Source organism: Aquarana catesbeiana, linkage group LG01 (genome assembly GCF_042186555.1).
Source record: "Aquarana catesbeiana isolate 2022-GZ linkage group LG01, ASM4218655v1, whole genome shotgun sequence".
Lineage (NCBI taxonomy): Eukaryota > Metazoa > Chordata > Amphibia > Anura > Ranidae > Aquarana > Aquarana catesbeiana.
The window spans coordinates 766,020,806-766,039,749 of record NC_133324.1 but is presented as its reverse complement, the minus strand read 5'-3'; the positions used below and the strand labels follow the sequence as shown (position 1 = coordinate 766,039,749).

At 41.7% G+C, this 18,944-nt stretch overlaps 1 protein-coding gene across 2 annotated transcripts in view; it reads left to right on the top strand.

Annotated features, from left to right (window-relative positions):
- Positions 1-18,944, top strand: part of LOC141113183 (probable ATP-dependent RNA helicase DDX60) — a 340,633-nt gene that overhangs the window by 63,212 nt on the left and 258,477 nt on the right. For both annotated transcript variants that reach the window (XM_073606131.1, XM_073606122.1), the window contains exons 8-10: positions 5,176-5,334; positions 12,649-12,799; positions 16,990-17,151. In XM_073606131.1, the coding sequence (XP_073462232.1) occupies positions 5,176-5,334; positions 12,649-12,799; positions 16,990-17,151 (472 nt within the window). The remainder of the gene's footprint in view (positions 1-5,175; positions 5,335-12,648; positions 12,800-16,989; positions 17,152-18,944) is intronic.

The following is an 18,944-nucleotide window of genomic DNA, read 5'->3' as shown; positions in this document are numbered from 1 at the left end:
CAAGGAAGAGAATACATACAGATATTGTTCAAAATTTGGGTGGAACTCCGCTTTAAGCCTCGTACACATGATCAGATTTTCGGATGACCGTTTGTCCGTTTTTTGTTGCATGCTAGTCTCATGTCGAAAGTGAAGAGGTTACTCACCATACGAAAATTCTCGTACGATGGAATACAACTTCAGAAGTGACGTAATGTGTTGAATAGTTTCGTATGTGTTCTTTCATTGCTGAGCATGCGTAGTCTTGCTCTTATGATTTTTTTTTTTTCGTACAAAACCGTACTAATTAAATGAAAATCGGACGTAGAGTTCACGTAAGACAATAAATTTTCTAGTCTGCACATCCAGCTTCTGATGTATGAAAAACTGGAATCGGCTGTTGAAAGCACCATACTAACGATTCGAAAATTGGCAGATCGTTCTTCAGACAAAATTTTACTTCCGACTTTCGTATTGTGTGTACGGCCTTTAAGCCTCGTACACACAATCGTTTTTTCCGACTGGAATTGTGTGTTGACAGACTGTTGGCCTAAAATCCGACCGTTTGTATGCTCCATCGGACAATTGTTGGATTTTGCGCGGACAAATGTTGGATGGCAGGCTTATAAACTTTCCACGGACAGCGGTCTGTTGTCAGATTTTCTGATCGTGTGTACACAAGTCTGGTCAGACAACAGTCCAAAGTACAAACACGCATGCTCACAACCAAACACAACATTAGCAGAAGGTGCCCAAAGGGTGGCGCTAAAGAGCTGAAAAGCCACGTAGTACGTCACTACGTTTGTGTTTGTTGGCCGACAATTGTGTGCCGTTTGTATGCAAGACAAGTTCATGGCCAATGCCCTTCGGACAAAAGTCTGACGCTTTGTCTGCGGAAAATCCGATCGTGTGTACGAGGCTTTAGAGTGTTTTTCCTAAGGTTGAAGGACAAAAGATTTGAGCTGGTTTATTAGGCCTACTACTTTCTGGAAGGTTGCTAAAGCTGGGAGTTACAGAAGCTAAATTGGACTGGAACATCTGAGTATAGCTACTAGGGTTGCCACCTCATCCCTTTTAAACCAGAACACATATGAATTACACAGGTTCTGGGGGTAATTTAATGCAAATAAGGCACAAAGTGAGTTTAATTACCACCTTAATCAGGCACGGAACCTGTGTAATTAATATGTGTTTGGTTTTAAAGGGATGAGGTGACAACCCTAATAGCTACCCTAACTTTACCTGAGCGGTCTAAGGCTATGAATATGAGTTAGAGTATGAGGGAGCCTCCTTTTGTGAAGTGCATCTTTTATACAAAGAGTACATTAGTATTTGACACTTAAAGTTCTTTTAGGGTAAACCATCATTTACATATAGAGATAAGGCCCTCTACATTATATGGCAATCATTTTTACATAATAACAAATAAATAGTTGTCCAGGCTAAAGTAGTTGCAACCCTGGCATTGCCCCACAGAGATGGTAAGGTAACAGATACATTTTATATATGCAGAGATGTTGTCTAATTCTATTCTACGAATAAAATCGGAGTTGTATGACATTTTAACCACTTCAAGCCTGCAATACGTATATATACGTTGTGGCTTTGAAGTGGTTTACTGGGATTATGACTGAAAATATCAGTCATAACCCCGGTACCGTTTTTTTTCAGCTGACTTTCTCTTGAAAGTGTTCTAAGCAGGTCATAAGCAGCTGGAACGCTTTCAGAAGCGGTGGGTGATGACGTCCCCCCTCCCGCCGCTTGCCGGTGTCTCTTGGGCTTACCGTTACCACTGGTTCGCCCAAGAAATGATACAACTGTGCGGCCATCTGGTCTCACAGGCGATCAAAAAGTATATCCTCTTTGATCGCCTCTATGGCCTTGGTGGCCCAGAGTGACGTCATGATGTCACTTCCGGTCCAGAGTGGAAATAAATAAATGTTATATATTTTTTTTAAAGCAAAAGATAAAAAAATGTTTTTCTTTTGCTTTTAATGGTAAAGAAGAGATTTGGAGACAGTATAAAAATAATAAGAAATAAAAAGTAAAATACATAGAAAAGCGAACACATATGTAAGTCACGCACACATATGTAAATGGTATGCGCACTGCACTTGTAAGGTATTACTGCGAATGTTAGCGCGAGAGCAATTCTAGCACTAGACCTCCTCTGTAACACTAAACAGGTAATCTGTAAAAATTTTGAAAGCGTCGCCTATGGAGATTTTTAAGCACTTTAGTTTGTTGTCATTCCACGAGCGTGCACAATTTTAAAGCGTGACATGTTAGGTATCTATTTACTCGCTCTAACAAAAATAACAGGGTATATATTATGTTTTGTTTTTTTGTATTCATTAAAGTGTATTTTTTTCCAAAAAAAACCCAGCGCAAATACCGTGTGACATAAAACAAAAATTCAATGATTGACGTTTTATTCCCTAGGGTCTCTGCTAAAAAAAAATGTATAATGTTTTGGGGTTATAAGTACCATATTTATCGGCGTATAACACACACTTTTTTCCCCTTAAAATCAGGGGAAAGTCGCAGGTGCGTGTTATACGCCGATACCCTGCGATCCCGAGCTATCCGATCAACTCGGATAGCTCCGCTTGGGACTACGAGTGGAGCCGAAAGTGAACGAGAGCCGCTGGAAAGAGCTGAGGACCAGCTCTGTGTATTTCGGCGCCGGCGGCGCCATTTTCAAATCGCGGTCGGCGATTTTGAAGCCCGGGAAGCAGGGACAGGGGATCGAAGGCTGCACTGGGGCAAGGCTGCACTGGGGAAGGCTGCACTGACAAGGCTGCACTGGGGAAGGCTGCACTGACATGGCTGCACTGACATGGCTGCACTGACATGGCTGCACTGAGAAGGCTGCACTGAGAAGGCTGCACTGACATGGCTGCACTGACATGGCTGCACTGACAAGGCTGCACTGACAAGGCTGCACTGACATGGCTGCACTGGGGAAGGCTGCACTGACATGGCTGCACTAGCAAGGCTGCACTGACAAGGCTGCACTGGGGCAAGGCTGCACTGAGAAGGCTGCAATGATGGGCATTTAAATGTAAGTTTTTTTCCCTTCAACTTCCCTCCTAAAAGTTTTTTTTTCCTTAAAATTCCCTCCTAAATTGGGGTGCGTGTTATACGCCGGTGCGTGTTATACGCCGGTGCGTGTTATACGCCGATAAATACGGTAATTTTCTAGCAAAAAATACTGATTTAAACTTGTAAACAAAAAATACCAGAAAAAGCTTGGTCTTCAAGTAGTTAAGGGACACGTGTTCTTTCTCCAAAACTTGGACCTATTGGAGTAGATAATAATTAAACTATGACTTATGTGACTAGTCATAGATTGTATTATTTTTCTGAAGTAGGGTGTGTAATTCAGTGCTAAGGTGGTTGAATATTGTGCTGGTGGAATCGTTAGTGTAATTGCCGCCATGCAATAGGTTGTTTGGTTATGCAAGCTTTGGGTGACCACATTTTCAAACTGCCATTCAGGGATTTTCCCCTTCTTCCCTCCAAAAGGAGCAGTGAGCCAGCGGCAGTGGTGGAACTGTCAGGAACCATGAATCAGACAGAGACAGAAAATGCAGTAAAAATCACACCTTTTACTATAATAGTAAAATGGTACAAATCAGTAAACGTAGTCAAAACATAGCCAGGATATGGTAGCCAAAGCGGCGAGTCAGAACAAGCCAGTAAATCAGGAAGCTAGAGATCAGCGTAGTCGGTGGCAGCAGACAGGATCAGGAACCAGAAAGGACATCAGCCAGGCAAGTCTTCAGCAGGAACACAGCAATGAGTCTCCAGATATGTTTGACAAAGGTGAAGGCACGAAAGCAATGAACCAGGCAGTTTAAATAGCCAGAAGGGGCTGGCTGATGAGCAGGAAATGATCACCAGGTGAGCCACTGTGGAACGATAACCAACAGCTGAGCAACCTGAGCACTGAGAAGGGAGGGCTGAGCACAGCCCTGACAGGAACATGTAAAACAGGTCTCAGCTAGGGGTTCACCAGGACACAGACTGACAGTGAGTAACAACGGCGATGCGGTGGCTTTTTTAGGGGGCATCAGTTTGGCCCAGGAGCAATTCCGGGACACTGTATTTTCCTGGAATGAAGGTGCCCGGGACCCAGGACAGATCTGCCTAATGCAAGACTATCCCGAGCAATCCAGGACACGTGTTCACCCTGCGCAGGCTGGGAAAACATTGGGGAGGTGGGCCTAGAGAGAAACCTCTGAAGTCTAGTGTCCTTGGTAGACCTATCTTCTGATTGTGAGGCAGCAGTGGACTGCCACTGCTTTTTTTTTTTTGCCCATTTGTACAGTAAATGCTTTGCCTGGAAAGTCCCTGTATTCTTTCAAGCTACATGAAGCTTGTAGAAGCAAAAGTGGAGGCAAATGATGCAGGACCAAAGGGGAACTCATATATTATGCATCCACCATGTTCACTATCGAGCCTGTAGCATCTTGTGAAAGTTTGAGAGAGATCTACAAAGGTTTGTGTAAGGACTGCCTGTAGGTGTCTGAGTTACTAACTTACAACAATGCAATTTGCAAGCAAGCAAATAAAAAATAAGTGGAAATGTTATTGCTAACAATAAAGAATGTAGAAGGGGATTTCTTGAAAAAAAGAATGGCATGATTCCTTGTACTGCTTCCTCAATTGTCTTGTTTGCTTAATAGTAAGGCATGTCTAAGGTTGCCAGGCCTTTACGTAAGTCTGTTAGTAGAAATGTATGGGAGGTGCCTTTGCCAGCCTTTTTTTGAAAATGCTAACCTGCTTGCATAGTTACAGTATTTCTGAGTCATAGACACAGAACATACATTCTGTAAACAGTTGAGAAAAGTGTCAAAATTCCTTATCGTTAAAATTATTCAAGGTCAAAGACTTGGACAACATTGAAAGAAAAGCCTCAGTATGACAGGCAAGAAACTAATATTCCTAACAGGGAAGCCAGCAATGGCAGCCTGCATCCTTTAACATAAGTAGGAAAGTGTTCAACCTTCATTTGGGGATATACATGTTTCTACATATTTATTATATCCTAATTAAAAACTGATCAGATATGGTATAGTGCCATGGAGATTTGATTAATTTAAATAAGTAAAGAGTAAAAAGATTAGATTTTATTTTAGTTATTATAGTAGTTTTTCAAAACTAATTGTTTGGTATTTATAATTTTTGCAGGGTGATGTTTCATTCTTGGCAATAGATGAAGTGGCTGACCTATGTAGAATGATGTGTCTTAGTGAAGCTTTAATGATTGTTCTGCCTCTTTCTCAAAGGGCAAAATCTAGGCTCATAAATGCTAACTGGAACATGGAAGCTGCCTTAATTTTAAATATGGTAAGTACTAATATATATATATATTTTTCGCCAGCCAATCAGGCCACTGAAGACTGATTGGCTGGCGAAACGCACTGGGCGGGACTATACAGTTACATAATTTCCGGTCTATCGAACATTAACTGGTTTTACTGCATGTTTTTATCTTTAACCACTTCAGCCCCGGAAGAATTTACCCCCTTCCTGACCAGGCCATTTTTTGCGATATGACACTGCATTGCTTTAACTGACAATTGCGCGGACGTGCGACCCTGTACCTAGATTAGAAGCAAACTCCAGCAGGAGCTACAGAGTATAAAAAAGTAGAGAGGCATCTCTAAGTGTAGCAATATTGTTATAGTTAATGAAAGTACAACATTTAGCAACTTACATGGTTTAGGATTAAAAGAGGCACATCTAAGTATGTAGGCAACCGGGGTAAAGCTGTCCACATAGGCCATCCCCCGCACCGCCGTCTCTCACCACTGTCAGTCTGCAATTGACTACCCTGCAGTAGAGCGATTTGAAAACGAGGCTTGAACCGCTCATGGAGCGCAGAGTGGAAGGGACGACGTCGATGGCGGTGAGGAGGATGGTCTATGTGGACAGCTTTACCCCGGATGCTTGCATACTTAGATGTGCCTGTTTTAATCATCAACCATGTGAGTTGCTAAATGTTGCTAAACCTTCATTAAATGTAATAATATTGCTACACTTAGAGGCGCCTCTCTTCTCTTTTATACTCAGTTGTGACATGACGCTACTTGTATATCAAGACATCGCTTGTATATCAAGTCAAAATTTATTTAATATTGTTCTCAAACCAAGTTACTCTCAAACCAAGGTTTTACTGCATATAGAGTATCTCACAAAAGCGAGTACACCCTTCACATTTTTGTAAATATTTTATTATATCTTTTTATGTGACAACACTGAAGAAATGACACTTTGCTACAATGTAAAGTAGTGAGTGTACAGCTTGTATAACAGTATAAATTTGCTGTCCCCTCAAAATAACTCAACACACAGCCATTAATGTTTAAACCGCTGGCAACAAAAGTGAGTACACCCCTAAGTGAAAATGTCCAAATTGGGCCAAAAGTGCCAATATTTTGTGTGGCCATCATTATTTTCCAGCACTGCCTTAACCCTCTTGGGCATGGAGATCACCAGAGCTTCACAGGTTGCCACTGGAGTCCTCTTCCACTCCTCCATGACGACATCATGGAGCTGGTGGATGTTAGAGACCTTGCCCTCCTCAACCTTCCGTTTGAGGATTCCCCACAGATGCTCAATAGGGTTTAGGTCTGGAGACATGCTTGGCCAGTCCATCACCTTTACACTCAGCTTCTTTAGAAAGGCAGTGGTCGTCTTGGAGGGTCGTTATCATGTTGGAATTCTGCCCTGCGGCCCAGTCTCCGAAGGGAGGGGATCATGCTCTGCTTCAGAATGTCACATTACATGTTGGCATTCATGGTTCCCTCAATGAACTGTAGCTTCCCAGTGCCGGCAGCACTCATGCAGCCCCAGACCATGACACTTCCACCACTATGCTTGACTGTAGGCAAGACACAGTTGTCTTTGTACTCCTCACCTGATTGCCGCCACACACTTGGCACCATCTGAACCAAATAAGTTTATATGGGTCATATCAGACCACAGGACATGGTTCCAGTAATCCATGTCCTTTGTCTGCTTGTCTTCAGCAAACTGTTTCCGGGCTTTCTATTGCATCATCTTTAGAAGGGGCTTCCTTCTGAGATGACAGCCATGCACACTAATTTGATGCAGTGTGTGGCGTATGGTATGAGCACTGACAGGCTGACCCCCACCCCTTCAACCTCTGCAGCAATGCTGGCAGCACTCATATGTCTATTTCCCGAAAATAACCTCTGGATATGACGCTGAGCACGTGCACTCAACTTCTTTGGTCGACCATGGTGAGGCCTGTTATGAGTGGAACCTGTCCTGGTAAACTGCTGTAGGGTCTTGGCCACCGTGCTGCAGCTCAGTTTCAGGGTCTTAACAATCTTCTTATAGCCGAGGCCATCTTTATGTAGAGCAACAATTCTTTTTTTCAGATCCTCAGAGAGTTCTTTGCCATGAGGTGCCATGTTAAACTTCCAGTGACCAGTATGAGAGAGTGAGAGCGATTACACCAAATTTAACACACCTGCTCCCTGTTCACACCTGAGACCTTGTAATAGTAACAAGTCACATGACACCGGGGAAGGGAAAATGGCTAATTTGGCCCAATTTGGACATTTTTACTTAGGGGTGTACTCACTTTTGTTGCCAGCGGTTTAGATATTAATGACTGTGTGTTATTTTGAGGGGGACAGCAAATTTACACAGTTATACAAGCTGTACACTCACTACTTTACAAAGTATAATTTTTTCTGTGTTGTCACATGAAAAGGTATAATAAAATATTTTCAAAAATGCGAGGGCTGTACTCACTTGTGCCAGGACTATCAAATACTGCCCACAGACCTGGAATGAGGCCAGGGTACTTTGATATACTAAAAGTTATGTGGCGGCAGGTTGGCTCTCCTGCGAAAATCTGACTCGATGTCCACCAGCAACCTGTGATCGCCTAGTGCAGAGTTAGAATGGGGATCTGCCTTTGTAAACAAGGCAAATCCCAGTTCTGACGGGACATGACAGAGATCTACTGTTCCCAGTCATCGGGAACAGTGATCTCTGTCATGTCCCAGGCAGACCAACCCCCCTCCACAGTTAGAACACACCCAGGGAACACAGTTAACCCCTTGATCGCCCCCTAGTGTTAACCCCTTCCCTGCCAGTGTAACTTTTACATTGATCAGTGCATTTTTATAGCACTGATCAATGTAATAATGTCACTGGTCCACAAAAAATGTAATTTGGGGTCAGAAGTGTTCGCCGCAATGTTGCAGTCATGCTAAAAATCGCAGATCCACGCCATTACTAGTAAAAACAATAAAAATAAATAAACGTCCACAAATCTATCCCATAGTTTGTAGACACGATAACTTTTGTGCAAACCAATCAATATACGTCTGTTGGGATTTTTTTTTATCAAAAATATGTAGAAGAATAAATATTGGCGTAAACTGATGAATAAATTTGTTTTTCTATAAATTTTTTTGGATATGTATTATAGCAAAAAGTTAAATAAAATTTGTTTTTTTTTTCAAAATTGTTGCTCTTTGTTTGTTTATAGCGCAAAAAATAAAAACCACAGAGCTTATCAAATACCACCAAAAAAAAAAGCATTATTTGTGGGGGAAAAAAGGACATCAATTTTGTTTGGGTACAATGTTGCATAACCGCGCAATTGTCAGTTAAAGCGAAAGCAGTGCCGTATCGCAAAAAATTGCCTGGTCATTAAGGGGGCAAATCCTTCTGGGGCTGAAGTGGTTAAGCCAATTTTCAGGCTGTACAATTTGTAATGCATTCATATAGTCAAAGAGACCATTCATCGCGTGTAGCATGCGCAGACATTATTCATAAGGCAGCTCCAGTGCCTTGAAAAAGTATTCACACCCCTTGAAACTTTCCACATTTTGTCAGGTTACAACCAAAAACATAAATGTATTTTATGTGATAGACCAACACAAAGTGGCACATAATTGTGAAGTGGAAGGAAAATGATAAATGGTTTTCAAAATGTTTTACAAATAAATATTAGAAAAGTATGGCGTGCATTTGTATTGAGCCCCCCAATACTTTGTAGAACCACTTTTCACTGTAATTACAGCTGCAAGTCTTTCTGGGGGTGTTTCTACCAGCTTTGCACATCTAGATAGTGAAATATTTGCCCATTCTCCTTTGCAAAATAGCTCAAGCTTTGTCAGATTGGATGGAGAGTGTCTGTGAACAGCAATTTTCAAGCCTTGCCACAGATTCTCAATTGGATTTGGGTCTGGACTTTGACTGGGCCATATTAACACATGAATATGCTTTGATCGAAACCATTCCATTGTAGCAATTTAGGCTCATTGTCCTGCTGACTCTAATGCCCTGTACACACGGTCGGATTTTCCGATGGAAAATGTGTGATAGGACCTTGTTGTTGGAAATTCCGACCGTGTGTGGGCTCCATCACACATTTTCCATCGGAATTTCCGACACACAAAGTTTGAGAGCTTGCTATAAAATTTTCCGACAACAAAATCCATTGTCGGAAATTCCAATCGTGTGTACACAAATCCGACGCACAAAGTGCCACGCATGCTCAGAATAAATTAAGAGACTAAAGCTATTGGCTACTGCCCCGTCTATAGTCCTAATGTACGTGTTTTACATCACAGCGTTTAGAACGATCAGATTTTCCGACAACTTTATGTGACCGTGTGTATGCAAGACAAGTTTGAGCCAACATCCGTCGGAAAAAATCCATGGATTTTGTTGTCGGAATGTCCGATCAATGTCTGACCGTGTGTACAGGGCATAACAGGTTTTCTTCAAAGATTGCCCTGTATTTGGTTCCATCCATCATCCCATCAACTCTGACAAGCTTCCCTATCCCTGCTGCAGAAAAGTATCCCCCAACATGATACTGCCACCACCATGTTCCACAGTGGGAATAGCGTTCTCAGGGTGATGTGCAGTGTTAATTTTCTGCCACACAAAGCGTTTTGCTTTTAGGCCAAAAAGTTCAATTTTGGTCTCATCTGACCAGAGCCCCTTCTTCCGCATGTTTGCTATGTTCTCAACATGGCTTCTCGCAAACTGCAAATGGGACTTCTTATGGCTTTCTTTCAACAATGGCTTTCTTCTTGCCACTCTTTCATAAAGGCCAGATTTGCGGAGTGCATGACTAATAGTTCTACTGTGGACAGATTCTCCCACCTGAGCTGTGGATCTCTGCAGCTCCTTCAGAGTTACCATGGGCCTCTTGGCTGCTTCTCTGATTAATGCTCTCCTTACCCGGCCTGTCAGTTCAGGCCATGTCTTAGTAGGTTTGCAGTTGTGCCATCTTTCTATTTTGGGATGATGGATTGAACAGTGCTCTTTGAGATGTTCAAAGCTTGGGATATTTTTTTTTATAACCTAACCCTGCTTTAAACTTCTCCACAACTTTATCCCCGACCTGTCTGGTTTGTTCCTTGGCCTTTATGATGCTGTTTGTTCACTAAGGTTCTCTAACAAACCTCTGAGGGCTTCGCAGAACAGCTGTATTTATAGTGAGATTAAATTACACACATGTGGACTCTATTTACTAATTAGGTGACTTCTGAAGGCAATTGGTTCCACTAGATTTTATTTAGGGGTATCAGAGGAAAGGGGGCTGAATACAAATGCACGCCACACTTTTCAGATATTTATTTGTAAAAAAAAAAATGAAAACCATTTATCATTTTCCTTCCACTTCATAATTATGTGCCACTTTGTGTTGGTCTATCACATCAAATCCCAATAAAATACATTTACCTTTTTTGGTTGTAACGTGACAAAGGGATATTTTCAAGGCACTGTATTTATTAGCAAGAAAGGTGATACTATAATGTACCATCTTATAAGGTGTAGATTATCTAGATCATTTACATCAAGTGATGTTATTCAAAGCAGCTGTAAGAATATAGATATTACAAATACTGAATTGTAAACCTGTGGGGTTTATAAAGGATAGGATAAAACAGGAATATGAAGCAGAACAGCTTGAACAGCGAATAATTAAAGTGGTGTTCCGGCCGAAATTATATTTTTAAATAAAAATACCCCTATAATACACAAGCTTAATGTATTCTAGTAAAGTTAGTCTGTAAACTAAGGTCTGTTTTGTTAGTTTATAGCAGTAGTTTGTTATTTTATAAACTTACAGCAAGTGTGGGCATCTGAAGCCAGACTGTATTTCTTCCTGGATCTCATCCTTGCAGATCTCGCACATGCTCAGTGCAGCACATGCAGTGTAATAGGTTTCAGGTCAGGTTTCCATAGCAACGGCAGTGTCAGAGGAAGTTGCCGCCCCTTCCCAGAAGGCATTGCAAACAGGAAATGATGCGATGGGCCACGGCCAGGGAGGAAGAAGTGAAAAATGAATACAGCAGTTATACAGTAGGTGCTGAGAAATTTTTTTTTAAAATATCCAATTCGTTTACAGTGCACAGTGTAGTGAGGGATGCTGAAGAGTTGTAAAAGTGGGTGGAACTCCACTTTAAATTCTTACATTTGGAATACAATGGATTAACCACTTCCCGCCCTCCCAAAGTCATATGACATCGTCAGGTTTGAGCAGTGATATCTGAATTATGCCTGCAGTTACAGGCACTATTCAGATATCTTCTTTTCAGCCAGACATTCCCTTTTCCATAAGAAGAATCATAGCGGCTGTTCAGCCACTTGATAGTTCTTATAGGCGGCGGGAGGGGACGCCCCCCCTTCCCGCCACCCTCCTGTGCTTCTCCCGGCTCACCCCTGCCATTGGCGAACCGGAGAAGGAACGGCGGATGTTGACCATAGAGATTTCTGGTGGGCCAGATGGTCCCCGGAGTCTCTATGATCGTTTGGAGGCCGGGCGCGATGTTATGACGTCACGTCCGGCCTTTGCATTTGTGAAGCCAGGATCTTCTTTTTTTTTTTATTTCAGGCTTCCCAGCCTAGAGGTGAGATCTGGAGACTTATTGACCCCAGATCCCACTGTAAAGAGGACCTGTCATGCACTATTCCGATTATAAGATCGGATGCTTACATTCCTTGTAATAGGAATAAAAGGGATCCAAAAAAATATTTAATTAGAAAGCATCAAACTAGAAAAATAAAAGTAAAATTAACAATAAAAAATAAAAATAGAATTTAAAGCACCCCTGTCCCTGCGTGCTCGCTCCCAGAAGCAAACGCATACATAAGTCGCACCCACATATGTAAACGACGTTCAAACCACACATGTGAGGTATCGCCACAAATGTTAGAGCGAGAGTAATAATTCTAGCACTAGACCTTCTCTGTAACTCAAAGCATTAGACCTGTAAAAAATGTTAAAGCGTCGCCTATGGGGATTTTTAAGTACCGAAGTTTGGCCCATTCCACGAGTGTGTGCAGTTTTGAATCGTGACATGTTAGGTATCTATTTACTCAGCGTAACATCATCTTTCGCATTATGCAAAAAAAATGTGCTAACTCTGCCGTTTTTTTTTTTCAAAATATCTTTACCACGCAAGAAAAAAAAGTTGCAACGACCCCCATCTTATTCTCTCTGCTAAAAAAACATGTATAATGTTTGTGGGTTCTGTGTAATTTTCTAGCAAAAAAATTATGATTTTTACATGTAGGAGCAAAAATGTCAGAATTAGCCTGGTAGGCAAGTGGTTAAACTTATCTTTAATCATGACTGTATGAACATTTTTTTAGCTAAAAATATGTGAAGCTTTTGCCTTAAACCTTCTAAGAACTCAATGTAAAAAACTGGCTGGATCAATAAACTGGACTTATATATCCAACCTCAGTGATGATTTACTGCTGAAAAACATTGCCTATTACTGTGAAAAAGAGATGTCCACTGGTAAGTGTTTTACTATGTATTGAACACAATATGCTCTTTATGTATGTATTTACGGTAGTTAACTACAAAAGCATGTTAACACCCTCCTACATTTTGTAGTTCAGATGCTTTCAATCAAACAATAGTATCTATTATTGCTACAGCATACAAGGACATTGCAGACATTTGCGCTTTTCCAACATTGTGGTACCAGGTTGGGGAGGGCCCTTTTTTCTTTCCAGCAGGATTGTGTGTCTGTGCACAAAGGACTATAAAGTCAGGGCTCTGCAAAGAACCTAAGTGGCCTGCACAGAGCCCAGATCTCAACATTATTGAACACCTTTAGGATGTGTTGGATTGTGAGTCAAGTCTTCTTGTAGTATCTCATAGAGATGGGCCGAACACTCCCCGGTTTGTTTCGCGCCAGAACCCTCGAACAAAGTTTGGAGCCGAAAAATGAAGTCTATTAAACCCAAACTGGAAAAATGCCCATTTTGAGGGCTTAGGTGCAAGTTATTGGACATGTATGAATGAAGAAAGGTTTGTAAAAAACCATCATTTTTAAATGAGCAGTGATTTACTGCTGCTTAAAGTGAAACAATAATAATGAAAAATTCCTTTCAAAATAGTGCCTGGGAAGTGCCCTTAGTCTGCCTGTAATGTTGCGCATTTGTACTGTGTATAAAACATGCCGCAGCAAAAGTGACATTTATAAAGGCAATAAAATTACATTTTCCCTGCAAGATTTCTTTATTTTATAAACAAAGGCTTGGGGAGCCAGTCTGTATGATGAGGCCACAATTTTGTGCATTGGACACAAGATTAGAGATTTTGTGGGATAAATTCTGGTGTCTGCTTTGCAGACTTTGAATAATAGGTGTGGAAAACTTGGGCAAAAATTGTGAAAAAAAGTGTTGGTGTTGCCTTAACACCATATCCCTATTGAGGTACTCTTGATGAAAGCAAGAATTGGCCTTGCTTTAAAAAATGTAAATGATATGCCCCCTGTCAAACAGTGAGGGAAAAATTGGGCTTTGGGCGTTGGTGGTGCCTTCACACTGTAACCCTACAGAGGTACTCTTGACAAAAGCAAGAATTGGCCTTGCTGTCAAAAATTTAAATGATATGCACATGTCAAACAGGTGCGGAAAAATTGATCCTTGGGTGTTAATCGTGCCCATGAAACCTAAGCCAAAAAAAACTTCTTCCAGATAAAATCAACACCCACAAAGATAGGAAGCGTAGACAGTCTTGCAGAGGTTCCAGATCCAGAAAACGCTTTATTGGCAATATTGGTATCAGGGGATGATAGCTGCCTCTAATCTAGGGCTGATTCATTTTGATAAATGTCAGCCGGTCAACAGAGTCTGTGGACAGACATGCTCTTTTATCTGTCACAAAACCTCCAGCAGCACTGAATACCCATTTGGAAAGCATGCTGGATGCAGGGCAGCCCAGCAGTTCAATTGCATACTGCGCAAGTTCTGGCCAGTGGTCTATTCTCATGACCCAATAACCCAGTGGATCGTCAACTGGAAAGCTTGTCATGTCTGTTTTTACCCCTAGATAATCTCCCACCATATGATGAAGATGCTGCCAATGGGATGTAGAAGCTGAGGACTAAATTTTTTTTTAACTGCATCAATGAGGGAGCCCCCTTCTCCATCGCTCCTCTCTTGACCAATAGAAGCCTCAAAACTAGCCTTTCCATGGGACTGTAACCTAACAGACTCTTCTTTTTAAAGTGGAGTTTCGCGAAAAAAAAAAAAATTTAGATGTCAGCAGCTGCAAATACTGCAGCTGCTGACTTTTAAAATAAGGACACTTACCTGTCCCGGGGTCCAGCGATGTCGGCACCCGAGACCGAACCATCCCTCAGTCTTCGGGTGTTGCCGCCGCCATTCTCACTGAGGGAATCAGGAAGTGAAGCGTTGCGGCTTCACTGCCCGGTTCCCTACTGCGCATGCGCAAGTCACGCTGCGCGTCTATACTGGTCCCCATTGTGTTGTGGGAACTGTGTATTTCCCACAGCACAATGGGGGTGGGCGGGGAGTCTGCAGCTAGCTGCAGCTAGCTATACCCGGAAGTGGGTGCAGATACCTGTATTATACAGGTATCTGCACCCCCCTCCCCCCTGAAAGGTGCCAATTGTGACACCGGAGGGGGGGAGGAATCCGATGAGCGGAAGTTCCACTTTAGGGTGGAACTCCGCTTTAAGGTGTCCTCAAGAAATTTCATCCTCTGTGAGTGTGGGAATGTGAGTTCTCAGACTATCCCCTTGTAACGGTGGTCAAGAAGGGTTGCCAACCAATAATGATCCCACAAATTCTCAGGTCCTATCACGGGCTTTAAAGAATGAAGGAGCTCATGCACCGCAAGTTTGCGAAGGCATGAGAAGAAACCTGCATCCAATTCACACTAGTGTGAACCCAGACTCAAATTGGCTTTGGCTGCTTTCAGTTCTACTTCTGCCTTAAAAACACCACTTTTACAGCAGTCACACAAATAAAACTAGCATATGTTCAACAAAAGCAACAAAAAAAAGAACTTTCTTAAATATGTAATTTAGGTGCATATTGTACAACTGACACAATATAAGTGCATTTTTGTATCCGTCGCTATAGAAACTGCAGCAAGCAAGACATTTTAAAAAATGTATAGTGAAAACTAACCCTAAATACAATAGGAAAGAATCTAAACAACAGAAGTGTAACTGGGCCCTAACAAAGTCAGACAGCATTGAAAATGTTTTTCTTTAAACTTTTGCTACAGCTACAGTGCTAGACAATATCACCTTTACCCTGGATGACCCCAATATAGACACGCAGCAGAGGAGGACTGCGTGATTTCACCATTGCAATATTGAAGTATGTGGAAAGGATGGTAAAGAACAATTGCAGGGAACAAGTGAAACAATGCTATTCAGCAAACACAGTAAAATGCTAAAGTAAAATGCTAAAGTCAAAAAGTCCTCTCAGTTTACCTTACTCTAAGGCTCCATGCACACTGAAGCTCATAAACGTCCATTTTTGGGAGTTTGGGCGGTTTTTTTAACAGCCCATAAACTCCCCTCTATGTTATCCTAGGTGTCCATGCACACATGGACGTTTTTGGACGTTTATCAGCAGGGGAGTTTATGAGCTGTTTGAATGCCCTAAAATCTCGTTCAAGAGCAACAGAGCTTTAAGCCTCATCAGGGAGCCATTGATTTAAATAGAAGTCGCACCAGAAGTCGGAGCATGATGATCCAACTTGCAGTGCGAATTGTGTTTTGAGAATGAAGGGGAACCTCCGCCAAAATGAAAAAAAAAATTGGTGTGGGGTTCCCCCCTTCAGATGATATGAGACCCTTCGTGTTTTAAGGGGAACCCGTGCTCGGATAAAGGTTTGGTATGGATTTTTGGGGGAACCCCATGCCATTTTTTGGCATAGGGGTTCTTCTTAAAATCCATACCAGACCAAAGGGTCTGGTATCGTCCGAGGGGGGGGACCCCACGTCAATTTTTTTTTTTCATTTTGGCGGGGGTTCCCCTATCCTCAGCACACAAGTCGCACCGCAAGTCGGATCATCATAATCCGATTTCTGGTGCGACTTCTATTCAAATCAATGGGCTCCCATATGGAACCACTGATTTTGAATAGAGGCAGAGAAACGCAGCTAAAAGCTAGCGTGGTTAAACGCGCATTGACGCCAATGCAAAACACTGATAAAATTGTGTTTTTAAAGCAGCGTTTTCCTGCCAGTAATCTGACATCCAGTACTACTTTTTTGAGCGTCCTGTGTGCATGGAGCCTAAGTTTTGTGTAATTCACTGCAGCAAGAATAGAATTAAACTCTTTTGAATCTGATTGATAGTTGTAAAAAATCCTTAGTCTTTGCATGAGGCTTTCCATTTGTAAGCAACATTGAGGAGCAGTGGGTGTGTTTTGGAATAGCTATCTTGCGTCACTTTCATCATCGGTTCCTAAAACACCAGATTACTAACAAAATGACCAGGCGGACTAGTGTACTGCAGCAATGCCTGGGTAAAAGAAAAAACCTGCAGTATTTAGCAGCTAGCCTATATTTCCTGTTTGCATTTAAAGGTCTAATTTTCAATGGTATGGGCATTTAATAGTAACATCTGCAATGCATTTTCCCTAACAGATTTTGTCTATTGAGATATATTTTATATGTGAGGTAGAATGACTTTTCTCTTTTCACCTTGGAGGTTGTGTTCCAGATATACATTTGGAAACCGGGGAGGAGATTGAGCAGGTGTTTAGACATATCTGGGATATAACACTTCAGCTAAGTCAGTGTGGAAACCAATTACAATCATATCGTCTTCGAACAACAAGACCCTTCCTTTCAGAGGATGCTTCAGTTAATGGTAAATAAATAAAACATTAAAAAAGTGTACTTTAATATATATATTATTCAGTATCTCCCAAAGTGAGTACACCCCTCAAATTTTTTGTAAATATTTTATTATATCTTTTCACGTGACAACACTTTGCTACAATGTAAAGTAGTGAGTGTACAGCTAGTATAACAGTGTAAATTTGCTGTCCCCTCAAAATAACTCAACACACATCCATTAATCTCTAAACCGCTGTCAACAAAAGTGAGTACACCCCTAAGTGAAAATGTGCAAATTGGGCCAAATTAGCCATTTTCCCTCCCCGATGTCATGTGACGCGTTACTGTTACAAGGTCTCAGGTGTGAATGGGAAGCAGATGTGTTAAATTTGGTGTTATCACTCTCACACTCTCATACTGGTCACTGGAAGTTCAGCATGGCACCTCATGGCAAAGAACTCTCTGAGGATCTGAAAAAGAATTGTTGCTCTACATAAAGATGCCCTAGGCTATAAGAAGATTGCCAAGACCCTGAAACTGAACTGCAGCACGGTGGCCAAGACCATACAGCGGTTTAACAGGACAGGTTGCACTCAGAACAGGCGCCATGGTCAACCAAAGAAGTTGAGTGCCATTCCTATGTCTCTTGCATTATTAAAAATCTTTCACCAGTTTAACCCTTAACCTTACATTTACAATAGATTATTTTATGATTTTTGAAGTCCAGCCCTCTTTCTAAGTGGACCCAGCACTTTCCTACTAAATCATCCAATAATATTGTCATTTGTGACAGGGAGTAACTGGGACTCAGTCACCCCTCTATGTATCTTAAATGCAGTTATGATTCTGCAGACTTGCATCAAGTTTTTGAGCATGCCTCAAGAAGAAAAAAAACCTCCTTTAACTCTGGCATGACAATCCTGGGTATCTTGGAGCTTCATGAAGCTAACATTACAGCATGTAGCAGAAAGCTATTATTTATCATATTGCTAGTGGCAAGAAAGCAATCCCCCACAAATGGATTTATTCCCATCCATTGTCATTGCCTCTTTTTTTTTGGAAAATAATTTTTATTACATTTATTTTACAAGAAAAAAAATCCATACAAAAATAACAAGGTACAACCTGGTAACAGTTCTCACCAGGTTGGTAACCTCACTAACATAGAAAACTAACTATGTATAAAAAAGAAACAACCCCATCCCCCCTTCCCATTTGTGCAACATTCCTTAAAGTGCATAAGAAAACCAAGCAGGGACTAGAAGCCCTATCAGCTGAGTACATCATCACTGAATAGTAACCAGATGAAAACAGTAAGGATCTAATGATCAAGACACTCCTATTCATATATGAGAGAAGTATATCAGGGCTGCTACCGCAATACTAAAGAAAACAATTCAACCAAGAGCAGCCAACACTGCCATACTTTTAGAACTTGTTGGGGCAGCCCCTATTCAAGTATGTGGCCTTATATAAAGGCAAAACCTTATTAATGATGCCCTTTCAGTATGATAACGAAGAGGCCTCTGGCTTCTTCCAGCATAACAAGATGGCATTGCGAGCATAGAAAAATAGCAAGTGAGAGAAGAGTGGTGCTACCTCCTCCACTAGGCCCAGCATACAAAGTGAGTGACCCCTGTCCATAACTCCAGTATCGGCTCACAGTGCCAAAAAATATGATCAGAATCGGCTGGAGAGGCGGTACATCGCCAGCACTCCACCGAGCCAGTGCCATAAATAGTGGCTACTCTTGCTGGAATATAATAAGCTCTATGGAGCGGTTTAAATTGAATGTATCGGTCCTTTGCCGACACCAGAGTACTG